Below are 27,854 nucleotides of genomic sequence, written 5' to 3'. Positions count from 1 at the left end.
AGTCTCACAAGAACATTCAGCTACACAACTATAACACATATGCAAGACGTAGGTCAGACCCATATAGGCTCCCTGACAGTGGCTTCAGTCTCTGTGAGTACCTATGAGCCCTGCTTACTTGATTCTGTGGGCAGTATTCTCATGGTGTCCTTGACCCCTTTGGCTCCTGAAATCCTCCCCACTCCCTCTTCTACAGGGTTCCTCTGGCTCCACTTAGTATTTTGGCTGTGAGTCTTTGCATCTGTTCCCATTAGATGATGTGTTGAATTCAATCCACAATTCCCATACAAAAGCCTGTCCTGGCAACTGTCTGCGACCCCAGAGGTGAGGGGAAAATAAAGCCAAATCTCAGGTACTCCCTGGGCTGTCAGACTAAACTAAAGAAGGAACCCCAGGTTTAGTGAAGGATTTTGTTTCAACAACTAAGGTGGGGAGTGGTAAAGTACACCTTATTTGACCTCAAGCCTTCACATGTGCACACATAAGTTGAATGTGCTGGAGTTCCAAATGAGTGCTAAGGTATCATTAGATAGGTCTCAAACTAAAAACCGCTACTTGGAAATAACAAATGATTGTGTTATTGTCTTAACGTCAGTAAAGCAGCATGCATACATTGAAAAAAATATACCCTGAGTAAATCTATTTTGCACAATAAAGTCATGGCACACAGTGACTATAGTCACCAAATGGTAAGAAATTGACACACGATTGTGAGCTGAACAGGATTACCATTTGTGTGGTTATACTTAGTTGTGCTTGTGCATGTCAAATGATAAACACATCCTCGGGTCTCCAGTTCTAAAGCAGCTCACATCACTGACTTTTGACACTATTGCTTCATATCCCTTCCACAAAACAATACATTTGACATCTGTAAAGTCAATTTAAGGTAATTAAATAAAGTCTCAATGAGCAACAAAGTGTCATCCATCTAGAAATATTGTAATGATGCCATGACAGAGACAACAGAAAGCTTGTCACAAGGTAGAAAAGCCACCTGAAGAGACAAATTACCTTAGTTTTGCAAGCATGTCTCTGACATAAAAGGTGCTACTTTTAATTACAGAAGAGCTCCAAATGACAAAATGTATTATGAAAGTTTACTTTTGTTTAGATTTGTTGTTATGACTTTTTCAAGTTACAAAAATAAATAAGGATTCCAAAATGTTTCAAATTCTCAGTTTCCAAACATAATCATTTAACCACTTCATTTTATATTAAGTAAAATTCAGTGTTTCAATATTAAGTAAATTTTTTTGCCAGTGTTTCAGGTCCAATTCTGAATAGGCTTGTAGCCAATGTCTCTCAAACATGTAGACTCCTAGAGATGCTCACAGGTGTGCACAGCCCACGTGCGCACCTGGTCCACAATTGTTGAAAAAATTCTCTATGAGTATTGAGTATCTGAATATTATTAGCAGAGATTTACAGCCCATCAAACTTTCTCAAAAGTCTTATTACAGACATAGCCACACATCACATCTAATCTTTGGGGTGCTCCACAGTGGTAAGATACACATTCTGACACCAAAAACTCATTTTCCCATTCACCCTTGTGTGTCCAACTCTATATAGCATTAGTAAGCCCATCTCAGCTCATATTTCTTTGCTTTCGTTGTCCTCAAGTTGATTTCCTGAACATTTACTTCACTTCAGTTGTGTGAATTAGGCAGCTTTGCCTTTTTCTGGTCCTAGATAAAATTTAACTATTTTCATAATTTTGAATACAAATGTCACTTACTAGGTCATCTGAGTATAGGCCCTTAATTTAAATATGTTTTTTTCTATTGAAATATGTAGAAATAATGGCTATACAAAGAGTACTTTCCATTGCTGAGAGCTGCAAAATAAGGAAGCAAATATTTGCAGTTAAGTCACTGTATGCTAACTATATAGCTAAGTCCACTGCTGCTATCAATGTGTGTGTGTGTGTGTGTGTGTGTGTGTGTGTGTGTGTGTATGTGTGTGTATCTGTATACCATGATGAGATCATATTCTTTATAACTTTTTGGTATACTTTATAACCTTTTTAAAATAAAATAATTTCAATTATTCTTTTCTGAGTTAATATTCATAAAATTTAAATTTCAAAAACTGACCATCAAAATTACCTCCAAATCCATATTTCTGACAATAAGCCACACATTCCATTTGATCATGTCCTTAATATTTTGTCAAGGCAACCACTCAACTAACATTTCACTATTTTGATGAAAATTGGGCAGGAACACTCTCATTTTATGAATTATTTATTGCAAGTGTGATTTGCTTATTTTTTCATATAAAGTAGAATTTGAGTCTTAAAACTCAAAAGTGAATAAATGAATGATTCTAGAGAAATGAGAGAAATGTGATGACACTGTGTACCTAATATTACAAAATTTCCAACACTAGTGATTCTGAAATTGGCTCAAGTTGAGTTATGGAATTCTAAATAAGGTCTGCATGGTTTCTCAGGAATGTCAGACCAGCTCCCTCAGTCACACACCTTGTCAAGTTTACCAATTGTCAGTTCTTTTCTCAGTCAATATTTCGTCAAGTTTGTGAATCCTTGTTTCTAACACATGTTTTCTCTACAATTTTTTTCCTTTTTAAAATCAGAGTTGTCTTTCAATAACAAGACAATTTTGTTTTATAATCTACTTATTGCACTGTTTATTAAATTAACTTTCTAGAGCTCAGCCAGACAAAACCTGAAATTCCTTCTTTAGAAATAAAGCTTCATAATATTGCAAAAAAATTTAAAGTAATGCAGAAAAATATACACATGATTTTATACACAGAGAGAACACACACATGTTAGCCCTCTGTCCTTCATCTGCTTATTCAACTTGTCAAATATCAATACTATTCTTTCAAAAGTTCAATTTGGACTGAATGTATATAGACATTTTTATCATCGTTATTTTAAATCATATTGTATATAGTCATTGTATAGTAATAGGCATTTTAAATAAATTACAGATAATTTAAAGTCATGGCAATTGCTTTTAGACTATATGCAAATATTTTACCACTTGAAATAAATTATTTGAAAATTTGAATAGCTTAGTATCAATGAGTGTTATTTAAATATTTTTCACACAGAGAGACAGAAAAATAAAGAAAATTTATTAAAATATTACCATGTGACTAATCTGCATACCAACTACATGAGTTTTATAAATATTACCTAAAATGCTTATAAATTTGGAATTATAAAAATACTTAAACTTCATAAAAATTACCAAGACATCTCAATATACTCAATCATAATGAATAGACAAAACATGCTTGATCGTAAGGAATATGATTTAAAAGTTACATTTTATCAAATGAGGAAGAGTGGAAAAATTGAAGCAAAAATATTTTTCCAAAGAAATGCTAGTATTTATATTACTATTTCAATGAGAAATGTCTAGATTTGTAAAAGAACTACATTAGATGAGTTATAATGTTGTCTTAGTTAGGGTTCCTATTGCTGTGGAGAGACACCATAACCACAGTAACTCTTATAAAGGAAATATTTATTTGGGGTGGTATTGTGGAATTTTATTTTAAGGTGTGTTACATTTGTTCATGCTGTGGAACATTTGTTTAATGATGCAAAGATGTGCTGCATTCTTTTATGTTGCATTTGTCTAGCGCTGTGAAACTGTGTTGCTTGGCCTGTCTAAAACACCTGATTGCTCTAATAAAATACTGATTGGACAATATCAAGACAGGAGAAAGGATAGGTGGGGCTGGCATACAGAAAGAATAAATAGGAGGAGAAATCTGAGAAGAAGAGAGGGAAGGAGCCATCCACCTAGCTACACAGCCAGACATGGACTAAGAAGGAAAGAAGTGTTATACAGAAACAAAGAAAGGTAAAAGCTCAGAGTCAAAACACAGACCAGATTATTTAAGTTAAGAAAAGCTGGCTAGAAACAAACCAAGTTAAGAGCAGGCATTCATAAGAAAGAATAAGCTTCCATGTGATTCATGTGGGAGCCGGGTGGCAGATCTCCCAAAGAGTAAAAGAATAAAAAACCAATAACAAGGTGGTGGTTTACTTACAGTTTGAGAGGTTCATTCCATTATCATCATGACGGGTAGCATGGTGGCATGCAGGCAGACATGGGATGGAAGTAATAACGGAGAGTCTTATATGTTGCAGGCAATAGGAAGTGAATTGAAACACTGAACAGTATCCTGAGCACAGAAAACTTCCAAGTCCACCCCATAGTAAAGCCCTTCCTTCAACAAGGCCATACCCACTCTAACAAAGCCACACCTCTTAACAGTGCTACTCTCTATGAGATTATGTGAGTCAATTACATTCAAACAATATTCATTAAACCTGTTAATAAGCAGACAACGACATGAAAATACTTGATAGTTGACTGGCTCGTTTTATGTCAACTTGACAAAAGCTAGAGTCATCAGAGAGAAGGAGCATCAATTGAGAAAATGCCTTCATAAGACCCGGGGGTAAGACATTTTCTTAACTAGTGACTAATATGAAAGGGCCCAGCCCATTGTGGCTGGTGCCGTTCCTGGATTGGCAGTGCTGGGTTCTAAAAGAAAGCAGGCTGAGCAAGCCAGTAAGCAGCACCCCTCCACAGCCTCTACATCAGCTCCTGCCTACCATTCCTGCCCTGCTCGAGCTCCTGCCCTCATTGCTTTTGATGATAAACTGTTATCATCTCCTCTAGCAGATTTTGATCATTGTATTTCACCACAATAATAGTAATCATAACTAAAACAAGTACCATCATAATAGGGTATTGCAATGAGAGATCCGACCACGGTTTTGAGATGGAATTTTGAGAAGAAATTTGGAACTTCAGTCTAGAAAATCCATTGAGTGTTGGCAGCTCAGTGGAAAGCTCCTTAGGAGCTTGCAAAGTAAGAATTCTGGGAGCACGGCAGAAGTTGGAAGCCTGGCTTGTGAAGTTACAGATGGGAGTTTCAAGACTCTATCAAGGCCTTTTGCTAATTTGAATTGTGATTCTCTTTTTCTGACTATCTGGGGCTGAAGAGTCAGCTATGATTAACAAGAGACCAGCACTACTGAGGTGATACCTTTGCATTACTGGAACAATTGATGCTGATTAACCTGAGCTAAGAAATTAGCAGTGATTAAGAAGAGAGCAGCATTACCGAGTTGAATTCATATGGGAAGTGTTTCCTCAGGGTTAGCACATAGAAGGTGTGTTCCAGAAGTGGCCAAAGTTGTACCTTGTGCTGGCAGCCAAATTTGGTAGTGGAAGAGCTACTCATGTGTTTCCGGTTTTGAAAGCATAAAAGGATCATGGAGAGCAGCTGAGGCTTTTCACTGTGTGTCAGGGCTGGAGTGAGCCTAGGAGAGGCTATTGGTAAAAGTGCAGTCCAGTTACAGCAAGGGATGCCGGCAGTTTCAGAGATGCCAGCACTATTGGATGACCACCAAGAGCAGCAGCAGCAGCAGCAGTGGAGTGGAACCAGCCACAGCCTAGAAGATAACATGTGTGTGCTGCAGAAAGAGGAAATGGAGAAGTGACCCAAGCCGCTTGGAGGAGCCCAGAAAATCATGAGTGAGCCTTAGATAATTGCTTGTTATTTATACTATTGGAGTTTGGTTATACTTTGTTCAGATTGTGACTGTGCTCTGGTTCTTCCCTCTTGAAATTAGAAAGCCCACATTTGAGAGATTTTGACTTTTAAAAGTGACTCTAGGGTTTCAAAAGAGACTCAACATTTCTTTTCTTTTTTTTTTTTGAAAAAAAGACTCGACATTTCTAATGGATTAAACTTTCAATGTGTTTGAATTTATAAAGACTGTGGAACTTTTAAAGTCATTAATGTTTTCTAACGTTAGATCTTGGGGATGAGTGAGAAAGGAAGTGTTGTAGTTTAACAGTGATGTGTTTGTGTGCCAGGTTGACAAAGGACCAACTGTGCTGGATAGGTTTTTGTCAGCTTGATACAAGCTAAAGTCATCTGAGAGAAGGAGACCTCAAATAAGAATATGTTTTCCAAAATGGCTGTACAAGTTTTTACTTCCACCAGTATTGGAGGCATGTTCGTTTGCCTTGCTCCACATCCAAAAGGAAGTTGTCTCCTGTGTCAATGAGTTCAAGGCTATTCCCCACTTTCTCTTTTATTAGGCAGTTTCTCAGAAAATTGGGCATCATTATATGTCAGGAATCAGCTGTACCATCTCCTGGATATATACCCAAAGGATGCTCTATCCTATCACAAGGACACTTGCTCAACTATGTTCATAGCAGCTTTATTCATAATAGCCAGAAACTGGAAACCACCTAGATGTACCTCAACCAAAGAATGGATAAAGAAAATATGGTACATTTACACAATGGAGTATTAGCTGTTAAAAACAATAGCATCATGAAATTTGCAGGCAAATGCATATAAGTAGAAAAGGTCATCATGAGTGAGGTAACACAGATCCAGAAAGACAAACATGCTATGTACTCATTTATAAGTGGATATTAGCTCTGAAATAAAAGATAATCATGCTATAATCCACAGATCCAAAAAAGGAGGGCTCAAGGGGAGGATGGAGAGATCTCTCTGGGAAGGGGAAATAGAATAGATTTTGCAGGTGGTGGGGTTAGGAACACGAGGGATCAGTTTGGGGGTAGAATATACTGAGAGAGATGACCGGAATTAGGGGCATTTGGGAGGCAAGGTAGAAACCTAGTCCAAAGAAACTCCATGGAATCCATAAGAGTAACCCTAGCAATGACTTCTAGTAATGGGGGATATGGAGTCTTAACTGGCTATCTTCTATAACCAAACAAGCCTTCAAATGGAGAGATTGGGACACCAACCCAAACACAAATTTTCTACCTACAGTTTGTCCTGCCTGCAGAATATTCTGGGAACACAGCATAATAGAATAGTTATCAGAGATAAGAGAGACTTCATCTAGCAGCTGATGGGACCAGACACAGAGTCCCATAACCAAACATTAGTCAGAGTTTGGGGAGTCCTGCAGAGGAGAAAAAGGAGGGATGGGAGGAACCAGAGGGGTCAGGGACACCACAAGAACATGGTCCATAGAATCATCTGACCAGGACTTAAAGGGGTTTGCAGAGATCAGGGAGCTTGTAGTAGTCTGACCTAGGTCCTCGGCTGTTGCTGGATCCTAATGGCTCCCTTGGGGGATAGGGTGAGAAGGCATAGCATCAAGGGCACAGACACCAGGAGTCAGTTGAAGACAAATAACAAACTCTTTATTCAATAAAGGGGAAGGCCTTATATACCTTCCTCTCAGCACCCAAGCTGTGTTCCAATATGGTGGCATTGCATGGCTGTCCCTCATTGGCTGGGCATGATCAGGAACTCTGACAGTGCCTATTGCTAGGTCTCAGGAAGACTCTCCTGGATCAGGAACTCTGCAGCACCTGTTGCGAGGCCCTCAGGCAGAGGAAGTATGTTATGTGCCTATCTTGGCAATTCCCTTGAGACAATTTCCTTGACTCTATGGGCCTGTCCTACTACACTGTGCATATAATTTTATGGCTGTGCATCTTGATGTTCTTGTGAGATTTCTAACAGTGGGAGCAGGGGCCATCTTTTCCTCCTATTGGGTTGCCTTGTTCAGCCTTGATATGAGGGTGTGTGCCTACTCTTATTGTAGCTTGTTATGCCATGTTTGGTTGGTGTCCCTTGGAGGCCTGATCTTTTCTGAGGGGAGATGGGGAGGTGGCAAGCAGAGGGAGAAAAAGTACATTTGAGAATAATAAAAACTAAGATTGAGTAAAGAGTAAGCAAAAAAAAAATGCCTTCATAAGATTGGGCCACAGACCATCCTATAGGATAGTTTCTTAATTAATGATTGATGGGGAAGGGCCCATTGTGAGTGGTGCCACCCCTGACCTGATGGTCCTATGTTTTATAAGAAAGCAGGCTTTACAAGCAATGGGGATCAAGCCAGTAACCAGCACTCATCTGTGGCCTCTGTATCAACTCTGCCTTTAGGTTCCTGCCCTGTTTGAGTTTCTATGCTGACTTCCTTCAGTGATGAACAGTGATGTGGAAGTGCAAGCCAAATAAACTCTTTCTTCTCAACTTGTTTTTTTGTTCATGGTGTTTCATTGCAGCAATAGAAACCCCAAATAAGGCAGATAGTGTTTTGAAAAAGCTAAGATGACTTATGTGACATTAGATCACAGAAGAATCAACCTGCCAACCTTACAAATTAGCTGAATGTAAATCCCAGATAAGGCATATACCTGGTTAAATTTCACATCATGTGGGGGGTCTGTAAATCTCCCAATCAATCACAGGAGGTCAATTGGGGATCTCTGAACAGATCTACTAAAACGAAAGCAGAATTCTGACTTTATGGACGACTAATGTACATTTTGACACAGGAATCCCAAGACAAGTGAAATGTTGTGTTTCAGCAAATTTAAACCAATACAAGAAAGTTATAACCAATATGTTATCCCACTGTGTGTGTATGTGTGTGTGTGTGTGTGTGTGTGTGTGTGTGTGTGTGTGTGTATCTTTCTTCTTTTACAGTGTCTACTCAAAACAAAATACTTTGTCTTCTTTCTTGAGTCCTAAGCAATCAAGTTTCAGTGTTAATTGTCAGATTTTGATTCCTATGCTTTTGTGTTGTGTAAAACACTTGCCATGGCTTATCCTTAGGGGCTTCCTCTGGGTACTGGCTATCTTGTTAGTATGCTAAGATTTTATCAGTTGCTGATACCTTCAAATCTATTTTCAGAACTTCCTTTAAACTATCTTTACTCATACACATAAAACAGCACAACCCCCTTCATTGTTCCTTTTCCCCTAACCTCAAACGATCTGTGTTATCCATCACTGAAGGCACCACCTATAGGTATTTCCAGAATAGATGCCCCTGTTTTCTCAAAGCGATTCCAGTTTAATGGCTGAAAAGAAAGCCATTTTCAAACACATGCTGGATTTGAGAAGGAATGTCCATTTCATTAGGTCCAGAGACATATTAAGATTTATTCTGCATGAGGTGCAGCCTTGAGGTAGGGGGAAGGACTTGGACTTGCCTCTACTGGATGTGCCTTCCCATGGGAGGCCTTGCCTTCTTATTTGGGGGAGAGTGGGAGGTGGGTTGGGAGGGGGAATCTTGGGGGGAGGAGGGAAGAGGAGGACCTTTGATTGGTTTGTAAAATGGATGAAAATATATTCTCAACCATACACACACACACAGAGAGATTTATTCTGACTGCAAACATTTGTATGGTTTATGAGAACTTTGGAAATTCCTATTCCAAAGTCTGTGGAGGATGTGAGAAGTCTGAAAATCTACTTTGTACAGGTCACATTCATTAATTTAAATTCTGAGAAAATAAACAAGGATGACCCCACTGTAACCATTCCTGCACAGATACCTAAAAGACTCTATTGCTTGCTAGTAGTATTGCCTACTACTATTACTGACTATGTATGTTGGTTGCTATCCTAGTCACAATTGGTAGTAAATGGAAGCAGCTTAGATGTCCATCCATTGATCAGTTGTAAAGCAAATGTGGTATATGCATACAATGGAATTCTTTTCCAGCTATCTATGATGATAATGTATTAATGAAATTTGTAGGAAAATAAAATTGGAAAAACATATCGAGTGATATAACCCAGGCACAGAAAAACGAATCAGTCACCAAACAAAATCAAAAGTCATGAATCTAGGAAAGGAATTTGTAAGGATATCCAGTGGTGTGTGTGTGTGTGTGTGTGTGTGTGTGTGTGTGTGTGTGAGAGAGAGAGAGAGAGAGAGAGAGAGAGAGAGAGAGAGAGAGAGAGAGAGGAATTTGACAGGTATGGGAGTGTGGGTATTATAAAGGGGCAGGGCAGGGAGACTACCCAGAATACATGATAAACATATGTATGAAATTGTCAAATAACAAAAATAACCAATAATAAACAAAAAGATAAGAAACAAACATATATACTGAATATAATGAAATATCCATATACAGAATTTTCTATTGTAGTTATTGACACCTTGCATATTAGAAAACAACATTGATATTTTGTAATTTCAGGCATATCATATAAACCCTTTGTGGCATACTTACCTCAACTAGAGAATAAGATTAATGGCAGTTCTTAGTTAAAGATGATTGTTACTTTCTTTATTTCCTTATTATTATGAGTTTCAAATTAATTGGGATATTCATGGCATGTAGAAAAGTATTTGAAAATAAAACTTATTTTCCTTTATGACTTGCAGTGTTGAAGTTCAAACCTAAAGCCTTATTCATGCCGTGTGAGGGTTCTACTACTAAGCTCCATCCTGGCCCAGAAATACTACTTATTCCTTCATATTGCTATCATCATTACAGAGGTAAAAAATAGTTAAGCACATCCATGAGATAATGTACCATTTAATCATTGAAATATTTCAATAGATAGCTAATATTGTTAAGTGAATAAGAAGTGGGAAAATTTACCACAAACTATTTGACCACTCTTATGCAACTATATAGTATGAAGGTGATATTTTCCTGCACTGTGATATGTGAAATACAAAAATCTTTAAGAGTTTTTCTTAGTAATGAATACTTTGATCATAAAATACATTATTCTAGTTAAAAAGAAACAGAAGGGGAGAAGGTAAAGTGTCAAGTTTTCAGTGCTACTGCTAAGGAAACAGTGAACCCAGCAGTACCTGAATGACGATAATACCTTAAACCTGAAAGGTGCTATGACTGCCTACCTCAATGTGTTCACTGAGGGCAGCTGGCAGGACTAACCGAAGCATTAATAATGAGAAGTCAAGAGTTCTGGGGTACTCCATCAGAACCACTTATAACTAGCACAAAATACATAGCAGTCGTATTGACAGAATACAAGGCTGTGAGGTCACAGCATGAGACTTGGCCACCTGACTCAACAAGCTCATGACACATGATTGACATCATCGCACTAGAAGCATGAGAAAAAAAGATAACAGTACAGCAGCAAAGCACCTGTTGTGTGTCAAGCCATGAAGCAAAGATCAATAACACAGGAAGAACAAGTGCTTTAAGGGTGAACTAAGGTAGTGCATAGCCAAGGAGCATAGCTGAGAAACCAAGGCACAGATGAACCAGTGGTTCTGGAGCCCAAGTGTTTCACTGAAGGAAAAATGCTTATCAGAGGAAAAAGAGCAGTTTCATAATCACCTAATGTAGCTTACCAGTTTAAACATACATTACAATCTTCTAGTAAGTGATTTTCTTATTTTCATCACTGTTTTGAAAAATATATATGGAGTATACATTTTGTATAAAATATATTTACATTGTATAAAACATACAATATGGAGTAGACATGACAGGATGCAAAAATCATCAGATAAATTCACTCAGTAAGATCAGGGCTTGAGCTTGATTCTAATTTTATGCTACTACAGAAAACAGTGCAGTAGAGTTGTGTTGGAAGAAGTATTGACATTTGGGTTTTTTTTTTTTTTTAAATCACACATTCTGAGGCTAGAGAGATGGTTCAGCAGTTAGGAACACTTGTGGCTCTTTTACAGGACCCAGGCTTGTTTCTCAGTATCCCTTCAATTCCTGTAACAAGCTGTAACTAAAGCTCGAGGGAATTCAACAACTTCTGGCCTGTGAGGACAACATACACGCATACACATGTAGGCAAAACATTCATACGCATACATCAAATAAAAATAAATGTAATCTTAAGAAATGATACATTCTAACCTAGTGGATTATTCAGTGGGCTACCCAAAGGACTGCTTTAAATATAGCTACCATAACTTTCAAAACATTGTAAATTGACTGTATACTTTTAAAGTTTTTTCTTATTGTTAGAGATATAATTACCTCATTCTCCCTTCCCTTTCATCCCTCAAATCCACCCACATACTCCTCCTTTTTCTTTTTCAAATTCATAACCAAAACCAATCAAGAGGTAGATTTGTAGAGCCCATTCCCAAAGGCTGTATCTACAAAACACTTTAAACCCAAGCTCAGGGATCATTACAGAAGAGGGAGTGGGAAGATTGTAAGAGTCAGGGGATGAGGGAGTTAGCTGTGAGACTGCATCTCCTAGTGATTTCAGAAGCTGCCCCCATAAAACCTCACCAACATGACTGCCTATATAAGATCTGAACAGGAACAGGATTAGATGTGCTAAAGTGGATGAAGGAAAGTCCATGAGGCTTCAACCCTACACAAAGAAGTAAGTAAAGACAACAAAGAATTGCTGCGAATTGGAGAAATATCTGTCCCAGGAAGAGCACATCAGTTGGTTATACAACACTATCAAATGGTCAACCCTGAAAATATACATACAAGTAACATTATACAGACTAAGCAGACTGTACTTATGTATTTAGAAATAGGTATGTATATACTTATATGTATGTAACAGCATTTAAAGAAAGGAATAATGTACTTCTTTTTAAGGCTTTGTCCCATGGTTACAAAAGTCATGTTATTATTACATGTTTTGAACTGGTGATTATAATGTTTGGCATGTAATCAATATTGCCTAAGTAACGCCTTCCAGAGAAAAGATAATTTCAGCTAATAAAAATGTTTGTTGTTTGGGAAGCATTTGATATAAAATGATATTGAAAATATTTTATTTGAAATTCTAACTCCAAAAGTTCTTAGGACTAGCAGCATAGCAAGATTTTGAGATTTTAAAGATCAAATTTCATGGCCTAAAAATCTGAATAATCATGTTAAACTCATGCTCGTTAGGTTGATATATTATATGTAAATTTGAGTCACACAGATCGACATTGGCCAGAATCAAAGTCCCAGTTCTTGTATGTTCATGTTTGAAATGTCAACAACTGTTAATGACAAAAGTGTGCTTTTCTACAGACCCAGTTACTCTGTTTAATTTGTAGTGAGCCCTTAGCTGAGAGATTTAAAATTGAAAGCTGACATTTACAAAAACTTAAAAGTGCAACTGTATGGAGAATCAGCCATTAAAGTGTTCCTTGAAGGTTTTTTTTTTTCTTATTGTTTTGCAAAATACAAATGTAAAGTATGATAAGCTTGAAACATAAAAGTGTATGTTCACAGCCGCTCTCAGTGCCTGACTGGAGATGTTCTTTTAACTGTTTGCTGAAGAACTTTGCACTCTTCAAATGTATTATAAACCGTGGCTTTCCCTCACATATTTTACGAGCAGGAACTTTGGAGAAGTTGTCAGGAACTGTGCATTCTGTAGGGCTTAAACCAATGTTGAGGTGCAGGGTACAAGGCGGGATAATCAGTGGTAAACAATCCTTTGATTTTCATAGTTTATATCTAGATTGCTTATTTTATTTCCCATTTTCTTTTTTATGCGGCTTTATCACCACATGATTTTTCAGAGATCAAAGGTACACCTGCTTTCAGTGACATTTCTTTAGAACAGTGTGTACAATGTTTACTGCTGTAAAACTCTTAAATGGACAAAAGAAAACAAAGCAAAACACAAAACTTTAAAGTCCTGCTGGTGTCAAGTAACTCGCTCAGTTTCTATAACACAGGCGCCTCCCTGCCCTTTCTTCTCTGCAGGAAGCCTCTCTGTGATGGTAGAGGAAGACCCCCCAGCACTCTCCGAAGGCGTGGTCACCACTGCGTTCATGCCATTAGCCTCTGAACAGATGTCAGCCAAGGAAGCCTGGCCAGCGCCAGATCAAGTTGCTGCTGCCAGCTCTCGCGAGCTTTGTCAGTAAGAGTTGACTGAAATGTCAGAGCTGTGCAATTCACAGGCGGGGCGGCTGCTGCATCCCGCCTTTCCCCGAAGTAGTATACGACTGCCGCTTTGCAAACTTCGTCATCCTTTTCTGCAGTGATTCGGGTGAGTTGAGCAGAATTTACACCCCTAATGAGAAGGTTCCCATGAAGATCGGGCGGAGAAAGGAAGGGTATTTCTTCACTGTTTGCGGAGCCCTTACGGTGCTCCATTGGGAATAGTCCCTGGCTAGCAAGTGGGACAGAGGAGACAGGCTAGGGGAAACTGCATCCGAGCTTTCTATTATTCCAGAACCACAAATTCAATTCCTTTCATTGCCGAGGATATGCTGAATTTGTTCAACTTTGAGTGAAGAGACATAGCACCTGTGGAGTCTCTTTCTTATTGTTTATTTATTATCTCTCTAAGGAGACTTATTTTAGGCTATGGTTACCCTTTAGTGCAGGGTTAATCAACTTCTTCTTAACAACAAAAGTACTGTTTGGGCAATCTTGACTTTTTCCCAATATCATCTCTTTTGCAATGACATGGATTAATTTTCTTTTATTACTTAACAGGGCACTTTTATCACTCAGCGTTTTTCCCCTGAAACTTTCACAACATCATTTGGCAAGCGGAAAGCAAAAGTTCCTTTTATGTCCAAGAAAATCTATTTCCTAATTTGATCTACAAATAACTCCTCTGCCATTATTGACCACTTTTGAGTGTTTAATCTGGACTAAAATATCTTATGCTACCATTATTTTATTTTTATAGGAATACTAAACAAATAGAATTTTGGCTCATCCTAGATTCTTGGAAACATGTCATTATTTTTCTGGAATCAGATTCTGTTGAGTCATTGACTATAAAATTTATGAGATCAAAAGAAAATTGAAGTACAAGCAAAATCATTTTATCAGATTCCTATGGGCGGGCTTTACATTTTTTTTCATAAGCAGGTTTTCTATATTTGAAGAATATATTCCAATTAGCAGGCACAATTTTTCCTTAGTATAGACTATAGAATATTTATGATAAATATGACTATAAATCATTTTGATAAAATCATATTGTTTGAAGTTAGCAGGCTTTTAACACATATTTTGATGATTTGAATCATAACTCTGGAGTTGTTTTAGGCAAAATGCCATTGCTTTAAGATGACAAATATAATGTTTAGAGATTTTAAAAGACAGTTATTCTCTTATTTCTGTGTTGTTGGTTGATATATAATATCCTGCATCTTTAATTTTAAGAAGAAATCTGAAACCTATTTCCTATTACATTTTTACTAAAGATAAGTGAAGAAGATCTTATAGGGTCTATGAACCTATTCTCCTCTATAAATTTACTTTTGATTTGATTCATTACTTGGTCACTAGTGATAATGTAGTTTACATTTCATCATTGTCTTTGTTTTGATATTTTCCAAAGTCTGCTTGTTCTTACAGAAATCGACTGACTGTTTTGTTATCAAATTTGGAGGCCACAGCCTTTGCCTTAAGCAGGTTTGGCCACACAGGTCCTTATTAAATCAATTTAAGGAGCTAAACTAATAGTGGAAGGGAGAAAAGGAAGATGTATTCCGTGTGACCACATCGGGAAAAGAGACAAATCTTTCCCTCCCACTGTCCATCTTTGCAGCCCTCAAGTGAGATTCAAGTTTCAACAGTGACCCAAGACTGTGCCCATCCAAGCAGTCCTGGTTAAGGTGTGGTCCTACATCATTGTCTAGGCTTCAGACCCATTCTGCAAGGTGGTCCCACAAGTTGTTGGAATTGTATGGAACCTCTTTCAAAAATGTACTTTTCTTCTTATAGCTTGCATTTCCTGAGAAAATTCCCATTTCTCTGGGTTCCATTGTTTTGACAGTATGAGAGTCAGATGGAGAGAGCCAAGTGCCTTTTCACAGTTCATGTCTTTAGGCCATCACAGCCACAGATGGTAAATAAATGTAAGTAAAATGACAGAAAGCAGAGAGAATGCAGCTACCAAAGTAAACCCCAAAAATCTAGTAATTTAATATCGAGTTTACTAATATAATCTTGTGAATATGAATTGTGACTTTGATCAGGAATAGATCTTGAGTTTGCAGAACTCATCGCCATCTTCTGTCTACTGGGATGTATCTTGAGTTTACAGAACTCATCTGCCATCGTCTGTCTACTTGGATGTCTTAGCAGACATTCAAAGCTCAGTGGAAGACCAGGATATGGTCCATTTATGAATAGATTTCCTCAATACCGTCTTCACTTAGCCTGAAACAAAACAGTTTTTGATTTGGTATAGAGACGGAGCTATTTTGGTCAAATAGAATTTCAAAGCTGATCATAGATCCTTCTACTACTATCTAGACAGCACTTTCCCAGCACATTTTAAGAATCACCATTTCAAAATAAGATCCACATATTTTAGTGATATTTTTAAAACAGGAACATGATACCTAGAGAACACTATCGAGAGCTTTTAGATTTTTTTGTTTTACATATTTCCAGGCTGGTCCATTACTTTAAACATTTGACAAGCAAATCATTTTTACAAATAAATGGTAATAAATATTTTTTTATATATTTGTCATTTTAACAGGTCCACATCTTAAGGTATAATGACATCATTTTTTTTCTCATAAAATTGTCTGGGGAATTGAGATTTCAAATTTGAATTAAAAGATTTTTATTTTTTTAAAGATTGTTTTTATTTTTTCTTTATTAAGGATTTTTTTAATTCATTTTACGTACCAATCACAGATCCCCCTCTCATTTCTCCTCCTACTCCCCCACCAGCCTTCCCCCCTCAAGCCACCCCCCATTCCCTCCTTGGAAAAGGTAAGGCCTCCCATGGGGACTGAGCAAAGGCTGATACATTGAATTGAGGCAGGTCCAAGACCTTCCCCCTTCATCAAGACTGCAAGGTGTCCCACCATAGGTAGTGGGCTCCAAAAAGCCAGCTCATGCACCAGGGATAGATCATGATCCTACTGCCTGGGGGACCTTTAAACACACCAAGCTACAGAACTGTCTTGTTTATGCAGACGGCCTAGTCCAGTCCCACGCAGGCTCCACAGCTGTTGGTCTAAAGTTCATGAGTTCCTACTAGCTTGGTTCGTCTGTAGGTTTCCCTGTCATGATCCTGATACTCATTGCTCATAGAATCCCTCTTCCCTGTCTTCCACTGGACTCCTGGAGTTTGGCCTGGTCCTTGGCTGTGGATCTCTGGATCTTCTTCCATCAGTTACTGAATGAAGGCTCTGGGAGAGTAATGAAAGAGTTATCTTGATAGAGGGAGACATCATGGGCATAGGGAGAAACCTGATGCTAGGGAAGTTCCCAGGAATCTGTAAGGATGACTCCAGCTTAAACTATTAGCAATAGTGGAAAGGGTGCTTGAGCTGGCCTACCTAAGTAGTCAGATGGGTGAATACCCTAACTGTCATCATAGAGCCTTCATCCAGTAACTGATGGAGGAAGATTAAAAAAAAAAAAAAAAAAGAGGTGATATGACCATTTTATTTTAAAAGTTAAGGTTTTAAAAAGTTTAGAATTTGTAAAATGTTACTGGTAAAATTTGATATCAAGTAGCATTTGTTAAACTTGAATTCGTTATCCTGAAAGGTATTTTTTTCCACTTCTAACACCTATTTACTTTGGCCTTTTGAGTAAAAATCTCCTAATCGCTTGGAAATATTAACTACTATTTCAAGGAATGAGCTTATCTACGTTAAGATAGGTGTATTCATTGTGAAAGTTTGCCTCATTTTTTATGATAAGTATGTTCCCCTGAGTTTAAAATTTTATTTTTTTTAGCAGTTGTCAGTTGCACCACAATATGAGAGAGGCAATTTTATAGAATTTTAAAGTATAATTAAAAACAAGCTAATGAATTAATTTTGACATTTCTTTTTATTTCTGATTAGATTGTTTGAGTATGTGATAAATACACATTAAAATATGTCTTTAACAGAGAAGTGCAGAGTACCAAGGAAAAAATGTTAGATTGTGTAAATAATAGAATAATGTTGATTTAAAGGTAACACATGTAGACAGTACTGAATGTGGGAGCATTCAGCATCTTTTCATTTAGCACTGCAAATTTATTAATATAGAGTCTAACTTCTCAGCAGGTAACATGAGAGAAAGAACTGAATTGTCATCCTTACATAAACGTACACTTATGGTGACTGTTTCTAATGTTATACTTCACATTATATACAAGAAAAGCTCATAGGTATCATTATTGAGAATGTGTTTCTAATTCATCTAAACAGTGCTCTGGAAAGTTAAGATCCATTGGAGGAAAATGGATATTAAATCACAGAAGGAAAAAGCTATATAAATATAGCTAATGTGGAAACACTGCATCTTTTTAGGTGTGATAGTAGCTGATCTGGAACATTATAAAATTATCCTAGTTGTTAATGGAGGTAGTTATATTCACCTTACAAGAAACTGTTGAAGAAATGTTTGTGTGTAAGTACAGTTGTGCACATGTTCATCTGTATGTGTTCATGTATAGTGTGTTTGTGTGTGCACAAGTGTGCACACATGGTCTGTGGAGGCCAGAGGTTGCTGTTAAGTGTCTTCTTTAATCACTTTCCACTTTCCTTTTGGAAAGAGTCTCTCTTACAGAACCAAGTCTCACAGCTTCAGCTTGATAGTCTGGCCACCAAGGCCCTGGGATCTCCTCCTGGACTGTACTGAAATCACAGACGGGCACCACCGCACCTGGGTTTTATTTATTTTTATTTATTTTTTATGTAGATGTTGGGGGATCTGAACACAAGTTCTGATTGCTCAGAAAACCCTTTACCTACTGAAGCACCTCCCCAGGCTCTAAACAAAAGTTTTAAGTTGTCAAAAATTACTAGAAATTGAAAAAATTAACATTCAATTTATTTTTTTTATAAGAATATTTAAACAAAGCCAAGAAAACAGCACAAATCACCTCTTCAGGGCACAGAGAAGGAGCCCGCACTGCTCTGCACACCCAAAGACAGGCAGTCAGGGGTCATAGGTGAGCTTGCTGAAATGTGCTCAGAGCAGACAGGTCTGGGGGCTGGTCATTTTCCCTTGACAAAGCTGATTTTCAAAAACAGAAAGAGAAATTCCATATGCCTTTTTCTTTTTCTGTTTATTTAAGTGAAGGCTTTGTAGTTAACAGGAAAAAAAAGTAAAAAAGCTATGAGGAACAGTAAATAATCCATACCTCCTGTTCAAAATATAAAATTGCCTTAGTAACTGTGAGATTCTCAGACATTTTATATTATTATTCCATGTAGTTTGATTATCATACCTACAAATTACACTCACGGTGAATACAATACTTAAACGTCCCATGAAAGATACAAGAGTATGTTTCAGTAATACATTTAATGGATCTTAGCCCATGCTCAATTGTATCAAAACAGAGGATATTAAAAAATAAGAAAAGCAAATGACTTGATTTTAAAACCTGAACTTACTACTATAGCAATCAACTTAAACATAGACTTATTTACATAAAATAAGTCTATTTTGGATAGACACAGATATTCATAAAATTATGCAGAGATGTAATCATTAAGTATTGGGTACAAAACAAATGTCATTATGGTATGATTTATTTACATATTTGTTGGGAACTGATCACTAGATTTCCTGTGAGCAGGGGTAAATGATATTGTTTTAAAATTAGCATCTTTTAGGTATAAAGTCTGGGAAGATGACTTGGTGGGTGGAAAAAAAAAGAAATTCTGAGTTATCCTCTGATCTTCAAATTATACTGTGACACCTGTGTCACATCCCACAATTACAATACATAAAAGTAAATTAAAAAATATTCTTCAAGTCAGGGAACATAGCTCTCACATCTGTTTCTTTCTCATGGCCTACCAAAATAAACTTGATTATATACACAGAAAGCCATAGCAAATGGTTGGTGATGATAGGATTAACTTCCTGAGCAGGGAGGTTGGATTTAAAATTAGAGCATTAGAAAAAGTAACAGAAGGACTGTGCATGTGTTAGTCCTAGCCATTGTTATGTGGACAGAAGCCAGTGCTTGTTAATGAATATTTTAATTGTGTTTCTACAACTATATAAAGAGGCATTGATTCTTTTAAAATGACATTTACATTATATTTTATTTTCCTTTTTATCACATGGAGTTTGGAAAGTTTTATTTCAAAGAAACTCATGTTTATGTTATAAATTTTAATAAAACTATGATGACTCATGTGACCTTAAATAAATATTATCTATACTATAATATTAAATACATTTCATGTTGTAGTTTACAGTTTACTCTAGCCTCTTCTGCTTATCCCTGTAATTTCTCAGCATCGGTCCTCTGATTTCAATGAATTTCTACACTATAAAAAACATGAGTATCCATGACTCTTCTAACAAACATATTTCACTATTTTCATGTGCTTTAATCAGTTTACAAATTAATTGTTGTTAGTCTTGTAAAAATTCCTTCTAAGCCAATATTGTTTCCCACATAAATATCAGCTGGGTCTCCCACCAAGGAGATTAAGATTCAAGCAGCATAGCCTGATTTTTATTAAATAAATTTCAGAGAACATCCCTGAAACACACAGGTAGCACAATTCAACAACCTGTATTTTAGTATCCAGAGAGAAAGCTGGCTTCTTAGTGTTACTATTTATAGCTAAATTGCAATTACTTAATTTTTTACTTACCATTCTACAAATAAATTGTCTCAATTCCCTTTTGAGAATAAACTGAGATTGTATAGAGGAAACATATTCTTTTTAAAAAGGGCGAACTATGAAAAGAACCATGGAACAAAGGAAAACAGTAGATGATTTTCTATGTTCTTAACTGACTTCAGAGTTCTGTGATCTGTTATCCAGACATGCTATTCCAAAACCTCTTGTATTTTCTCCTCTGCTCATGTAGAAATTACTCCTGACATGTCCACCCCTAGCTATTCCGTATTTGATATGGCTATGTGTAGTGAATGATAACATATGTACCTGGGACAAACTACCTTTTTATAGTGCTGAAACTTCTTACAGATTTTTAACAATGGTATTTCCAAGGCAAGATTATATATATTTTCCTTAATATGTTTTTCTCATTTAAGTGGAGAGAAATCCACTTTCTTCTTAGTACTTATCCATATCCTTGGGTTGGTAACATATTCATCAGGTCTTATACGTTTAGGGTAAATAGGAACTACGGTATTTTAGTGAGTTATCATCATTGGACAATAATAACACAGCGTCTACAAGGCTGTTAAAACTTTTTGCTTACTTTTCTCTCTAGGAATCAACATGCAGACCCAGTGCACCACCATCACACAGACCCACTTCCTCCTGTCCTTTCTACTGCTTGGCATGCTTTTTGGGAATTCACACGCTGAAGACTTCATAGTCACAACCAAGACGGGAAGAGTTCGGGGGCTGAGCCTGCCCGTTCTCGGCGGCACGGTGACTGCTTTTCTCGGGATCCCTTACGCACAGCCTCCTCTTGGAAAGCTAAGATTCAAAAAGCCACAACCCTTAAACAAGTGGCCTGGCATCCATAATGCCACCAAATATGCTAGTTCTTGTTATCAGATCATAGATCAAACCTTCCCAGGCTTCCAGGGGTCGGAAATGTGGAATCCGAACACGAACCTCAGTGAAGACTGCTTGTATCTGAACGTTTGGGTTCCAGCACCTAAACCGAAAAATGCCACTGTCATGGTATGGGTTTATGGTGGTGGCTTTCAAACTGGGACTTCCTCACTACCTGTTTATGATGGGAAGTTTCTAGCTCGGGTTGAAAGAGTTGTTGTCGTCTCAATGAACTATAGGCTAGGTGCCCTAGGATTTCTAGCTTTACCTGGAAATTCTGAGGCTCCAGGGAACATGGGCTTATTTGATCAACAGTTGGCCCTTCAGTGGATCCAAAGAAACATAGCTGCCTTTGGAGGGAATCCTCAGAGTGTAACACTTTTTGGTGAAAGTGCAGGATCAGCATCTGTGAGCTTACATTTGCTTTGTCCCCAAAGCTACCCTCTGTTTACCAGAGCCATTCTGCAAAGTGGATCTTCTAACGCCCCCTGGGCAGTAAAGTCTCCAGAGGAAGCCAGAAACCGAACCTTGGCCTTAGCTGAATTGGCTGGCTGCTCAAAGGAGAATGAGACAGAGATGATTAAATGCCTTCAAAATAAAGACCCTGAGGAAATTCTTCTGAACCAAAGGTTCGTTCTCCCCTCTGATTCCCTCTTATCGATAAATTTCGGTCCAACGGTGGATGGTGATTTTCTCACTGACATGCCCCACACACTACTTCAACTCGGACAAGTGAAAAAAACTCAGATCTTAGTAGGTGTTAACAAAGATGAAGGGACATCTTTTCTAGTGTATGGTGCTCCTGGTTTCAGCAAAGACAATGACAGTCTCATCACTCGGAGGGAGTTTCAAGAAGGTTTAAATATGTATTTCCCAGGAGTGAGCAGCTTGGGAAAAGAAGCAATCCTTTTCTACTACGTGGACTGGTTAGGTGACCAGACACCGGAAGTCTACCGTGAGGCCTTGGATGATGTAATTGGAGATTACAACATCATATGCCCCGCATTGGAGTTTGCCAAGACATTTTCAGACCTTGAAAATAATGCCTTTTTCTACTATCTCGAACACCGATCTTCCAAAATTCCTTGGCCTGAATGGATGGGAGTTATGCATGGCTATGAAATCGAGCTTGTCTTTGGCTTACCACTGGAAAGAAGAACTAATTATACTAGAGCTGAGGAAATTTTGAGTCGATCCATGATGAAATTTTGGGCAAATTTTGCAAAATATGGGTAAGTGCTGATTTCTGTAATTGTTACCTGGTTTTGTTTTGCTTAGCTTTGCTTGACCTCTACTGAAGACTTCATTAAAAGCATAGAAACATTTCCACTATTTTCTCTTTGTGTCTAAGCTGCCTTTGTGTCTCATTATGTGGTGAATTTCAGCTCTTTGTTTCTCAGTGCTTAAGAAAAATTACCAGAGAATTTTTCCCTAAACTATTTTCTGATTTCATTTCCAAAACGTTGCAAAATACTTTAATGATGTTAACTGAAGTTTGGAAATAAATGCTGGTATCAGAATTACAATAATGAAAATAACTTTTCAACCCACATGATTATTGTTTATTGAGGTTACCAGGTTTAAGAAAGAGGAAGAATATGTCTTCCTATTGTCTACAACCTGGGTCAGTGGCATCTGATACAGGAGTAAATGATAAGTTTTGAATGCCCAGTTATTGGGTACTCATCACTGCTGCTGATGTAGTAACCCAGTCAAACTGATTGATAAATCCAGGTTTAATAAACAAAGCAAAGCAACTTCAGGGTGACCCTTGGGAATGCAGGGGAGGAATCACATGGCAAATATGGCAGCCAGGTCTCTAGTAGTCTGTCGACCTAGTCTTGAGCAGCCTCCAGGGTAGGAGATGACCCTTGCAGGGCTTTCTGAGGGAAGGTGCTACTGCTTGCAGCCTTTTAGAGGGGGCGCGGTCTGGAGTGTGAGGAGGAAGAACTGTGGGGGCGGGGAAATGGGGCCCCAAGCTGGAGATCCCCAACATCCCAACCTTTTGGGGTATATATGGACACCGGTAGTGCTTTCACCTAAACAGTAAACTTGTCCCTATTAGGAATATGAATGGGACAAGAAGATGAGGTAGTTTCCCTACCCCTTTATTCTCAAAACTCACAGCACTCAGCATTTTGCTGTTTTCCTCTAAAAGAGGCTATCAGACCTTTTAGGTAACCTGCTTCACTTGACTTTTGAGGTCCCTCATGTTTACCTAAATTGTTTTTCTACTGGAAAAGTTGTGTGGCTAGGTTTCATTTATCTTTGTGATGTTGCCTGGAGTCTTTAAGAAAATACAGGCGGTTCCCTAGTTACTGATTGTTCCACTGAGGCTTTTTCTATAGTAGGATATTTTGGAGTTGATATGTTCACTAGAAGTTATACTTTGGATCTTTATCTTTCTCTGGGCTAGCAATGTGAGGAATGGTAGTCTCTCAGGATGCTGGACATCGCTGGCAGTGAGAACACAACTCCAGCCCACACACTGAGTAGCAAAGCAAGCAGCCAACACTTCTGGCATTCTACCTTGCTAAGCTACACTGTTTTCTTTAAGTCTATTTTCAGTATTCCCTGATTGCAATATATTTATCAGAAGATTACTCCATCATAAACCAAGAAGCATGCATAATGTCTTGGAATCCACCTTTCCTTTTTTTTTTATAATCTTTAAGACAAGTTTTACATATATAACTCAAGTTATATAACTTCACTTCAAAATCCTTCTTCATAAATCTCAAAAATGCTGGTTTACAGGGGGTGTTCTATCATACATGGCTTTGGAATAAATTTTCCAATGTGTATTAATGTGTAAAAATAAAACCTTAGTTATGAAATGTATAGATCCAAATAACTGAGTGCATTAATATGAATAGTAAAATTAGGAATAACAATATATTTTTGAAATGAGTACTTGTATCAGTCATAACCAGATGGATTTGTTAATACCATTAACAAATGATACTTCAAGAGAATATTGATAATAGCATTAATTTCTGGTTTTTCCTTTTTATTACATTCTTATTTATTTAGACTGTGAGTGTGTGTGTGTGTGTGTGTGTGTGTGTGTGTGTGTGTGTGTGTGTGTGTTTGTCCATGTATGCATTTGTGGAGGTTTCAGAACAATTTACAGGAGTCAGTTCTCTCCTTCCAGCATGTGAGTCATGGGGATGGAATTGAGATCGTCAAGCTTGGCTGCAAAACCTTTATATCCTGGGTCATCTTGCCCACTTCTAGTTCTCATTTTTATCCTCAATTTAGACTTCCTCACATTCCACGGTGCTGTGCCCTATTCTGCAGTATCCATTGCTAGTAATTATGCCAATCACTATTGCCTCATATATATTCTTTGTAAAATGAAAACCCTCCTGCTCGGCCTTAAGAGACTTCCACGTTCTTCATTCTCCTTACCATGTGTATTCGCCCACAGAATTCAGCTGCTTGTAGGACATGTATTTTAGGAACGCCTAAAATGTGAAAGTGCACTGTTCTCTATGGCTGTGATCTGGCAGTCTCCCAACACCTCAACAACACATGTTCTGTTTACTGAAAGGTCCAGACTAAACACACGGCTTCACCTAGCCTCTTTTCACTTTCAAGAGCAGTTGCTCCAGACATCTGTACCTCTCACAGAAGTCATGGGCTTGTCCATATATGGTCATTCATTATAAGATTTTTATATATATATATATATATATATAAAAATTAACTTCTTGAAAAAGTCCGTTTCTGTGGCTATTCATCAAAGTACTAAAAGATATATATTACAATAAATATTTGTTTAGTTGCTTAATGAAACCTCATAATATAATTTTATTTTTCCATATATGCCAGTTATTCTATATTACCTGGTGTCTCAATATGAGTCCAAATTTTTTTTTTTTTTTTTTTTTTGGTTTTTCGAGACAGGGTTTCTCTGTGTAGCTTTGCGCCTTTCCTGGAACTCGCTTTGGAGACCAGGCTGGCCTCGAACTCACAGAGATCCGCCTGGCTCTGCCTCCCGAGTGCTGGGATTAAAGGCGTGCGCCACCACCGCCCGGCATGAGTTCAAATTTTTGCTCAAGGAAAGGAGCACTTGTTTAATAGCTGTGTTAGAGTTACTTCGGTCTCATTCTGTTCTTCCTCCAAAGGCTATGTCTGCAATGAGTTATTTGCATATGATTTTCATTTTTCTTGCAATTCTACAACTTATAAATTATTAAAGAGAAACAGTCCTTCATGCCACTGATGTCTGTAATTTTTAAAGCAGTTCATATTTTCATGATAAAATCAAGAAATTTATACTTCCTCTATTCACATTGAACAGTGTTAATAGGAGATGTTTAATGTCTTATTTATGATACACATAGCATCAGATTGAGCATGAGACTCTTTGACACTTAATGGGATAGTTTAACCCTAATTAAGTACTTCTCTGATGAGTGTTTTCCTGGGAAATAAACGTTGGCTGACTTATTAATTAAAATGTGAAACTATAGAACAAATCATAAAAAGATAAAATAACCTTGCAAAGTGGAATAACCATACAATACATTTAATTGGTAAGATCATTTTCTTCCAAGTCCATAGTTGTAGATGGACAAAGGAAAAATATATCATGAATGTTTCCAGATGAATTGAAAGCAAATGTAATCTCAAGTGAACTTCAGCAGAGGCAAAGGGGCCAAGTGTTAGGTTAGACATGCTTTAATTGTAAACTTCTCAAGGAGGGACAATTTGACTCATGTACCATCCAGCTGGACTTGGAGGACACTGGACACTGTGTCCATTTTGGTGTGGTGACAGCAGGTAACAAGCATGATATAATGCCTAGGAGACTTCCCCAAACAAACACTTATTATTTCAAAATGTTAGAAGCCCCAAGGTGGAGACATGTGATAGCCTGTACTTCTGCACAGTCCCCAAATGTGGTTTTAAGAAATGAAAAGGCGGCTGTGGCTCTTTGAAATGTTGACACCCATTCTGTCAGGAGCTCTGAGCTCTTTTCTTTCTATTAAACTCCATGCATTAGCCTATATTAAAGAGAAGTGGAGTAGGACTTGAAACTGTAATTATCATTTAGGAAATAGAATTTCATGTTTCCACCACTGTTCTAATCAATTACTCTTGCATGTGAGTTAAATATATGTGTGTTGCTTATGAGCTTCATTGGGATATAATTTTCATCCACAGTTCGATAAACTCTGACTAATATCTATAATTCATCATCCTGCAACCCTGTTCATTTTGCCATTTTTGTTATTTATTTCTCATGCCTGTTCAACACACGGTATAAACTTAAATCTGACAACTTTTGCTCTGTCCAATATGCCTTTAATATGACTAACGACTCAAAAGGGAGCTTCTCATGCCTGGTGTAGGTGTTTTTGGTAGACTGTCTTTGGCTCTTAGAGGAAGTATTGTCAGTATCGATGAAGACTTTTAGTTTAGCGTGTGTGTGTGTGTGTGTGTGTGTGTGTACTACAGTTGATTTTTGTTGTTGTTTAATTTTATGTGCATTGATATGAAATTCCCCTAGAACTAGAGGTACAGGCATTTATGAGCTGCCATGTGGGTGTTGGGAATTGAACCTGGGTCCTCAAGAAGGGCAGCCTTGAAGGATAACCATTGTTCTCAACCACTTAGCCATTTCTCTAGCCTTGTATTATAGGTTTTTAAGGTATAGTGATATGTGGTAATATTGTGTCCCTCAATATATTTTGCACCCTAATAAACTTATCTGGGGTCAGAGAACAGAACAGCCACTAGACAAACATAGAGAGGCCAGAAAATGGTGGCACACACACCTTTAATCCTATCACTTGGGAGGCAGAGATCCATTGGATCTCTGTGAGTTCAAAGCCACACTGGAAACAGCCAGGCATGGTGACACATGCCCTTAATCCCAGGAAGTGATGACAGGAAGCAAAAAGGTATATAAGGTGTGAGGACCAGGAACTAGAGCCTGTTAAGCTTTTAGGGTTTTGAGCAACAGTTCAGTTGAGATCCATTTGGGTGAGGACTCAGAAGCTTTCAATTTGAGGAAACAAGATCAGCTGAGGAATTGGTGAGGTGAGGTTGGCTGTGGCTTGTTCTGTTTCTCTGATCTTTCAGAACTCACCCCAATACCTGGCTCCTCCGGATTTATTATTATTAGTAAGACCTTTTAAGATTCGTGCTACAGTGATAGTATGAATCTATGACTATGCCTTAGTGTTATTTTGCCTTCCTTCCTGCTTCTGTATTTATGTCCCCTCTCACCAAGTAGAGCCCATCTTTTCTGTTGTATTTGTTTGTTGTTGCTTTTATAAATAATTTATTTATTTTATTTTATGTTGAGTGTTGCATCATCATGTATATGTCTTCCACATGCCTGGTGATCTTGGAGGCCAAAAGAGTGAATCAGAAACCAGGAATTATAGTTACATCCAGTTATCAGACACCATGTGGGTACTGGGAACTGAACTCAGGACCTTTGGAAGAGTAAGAAGTGCTTTTAATTACGGAACAAACTTCACAGCCCATTTTTTTTTTTTTTTTTATCTGACACAACCGGCTTCTGTTTCTCAGATTATACCACACTTTGATGACTTGTCTATAAGGATTTTCCTGCTCAGGAATATTATGAACAATTTGTGTGATGTCTTTGTTTAATACTTTGTGCTGTATT

At 37.7% G+C, this 27,854-nt stretch overlaps 1 protein-coding gene and 1 long non-coding RNA gene across 2 annotated transcripts in view; one reads left to right on the top strand and one right to left on the bottom strand.

The window, feature by feature from the left end:
• The window catches only part of LOC128105778 (uncharacterized), a 159,215-nt gene that overhangs the window by 11,222 nt on the left and 120,139 nt on the right, over positions 1-27,854 (bottom strand). The gene's annotated exons all lie outside the window — the stretch shown is intronic.
• Bche (butyrylcholinesterase) overlaps positions 13,568-27,854 on the top strand; it is an 81,284-nt gene continuing 66,997 nt past the window's right edge. Inside the window, exons 1-2 of the mRNA XM_052731080.1 lie at positions 13,568-13,767; positions 20,913-22,437. Coding sequence (XP_052587040.1) covers positions 20,921-22,437 — 1,517 coding nt within the window. The 5' untranslated portion in view covers positions 13,568-13,767; positions 20,913-20,920. The remainder of the gene's footprint in view (positions 13,768-20,912; positions 22,438-27,854) is intronic.

Source organism: Peromyscus californicus, unplaced genomic scaffold, assembly GCF_007827085.1.
Source record: "Peromyscus californicus insignis strain IS unplaced genomic scaffold, ASM782708v3 Scaffold_9__1_contigs__length_137607984, whole genome shotgun sequence".
Taxonomy (NCBI): Eukaryota; Metazoa; Chordata; class Mammalia; order Rodentia; family Cricetidae; genus Peromyscus; species Peromyscus californicus.
Note: the sequence above shows the minus strand (reverse complement) of the source record. Positions and strands in the feature narration are given on the sequence as shown.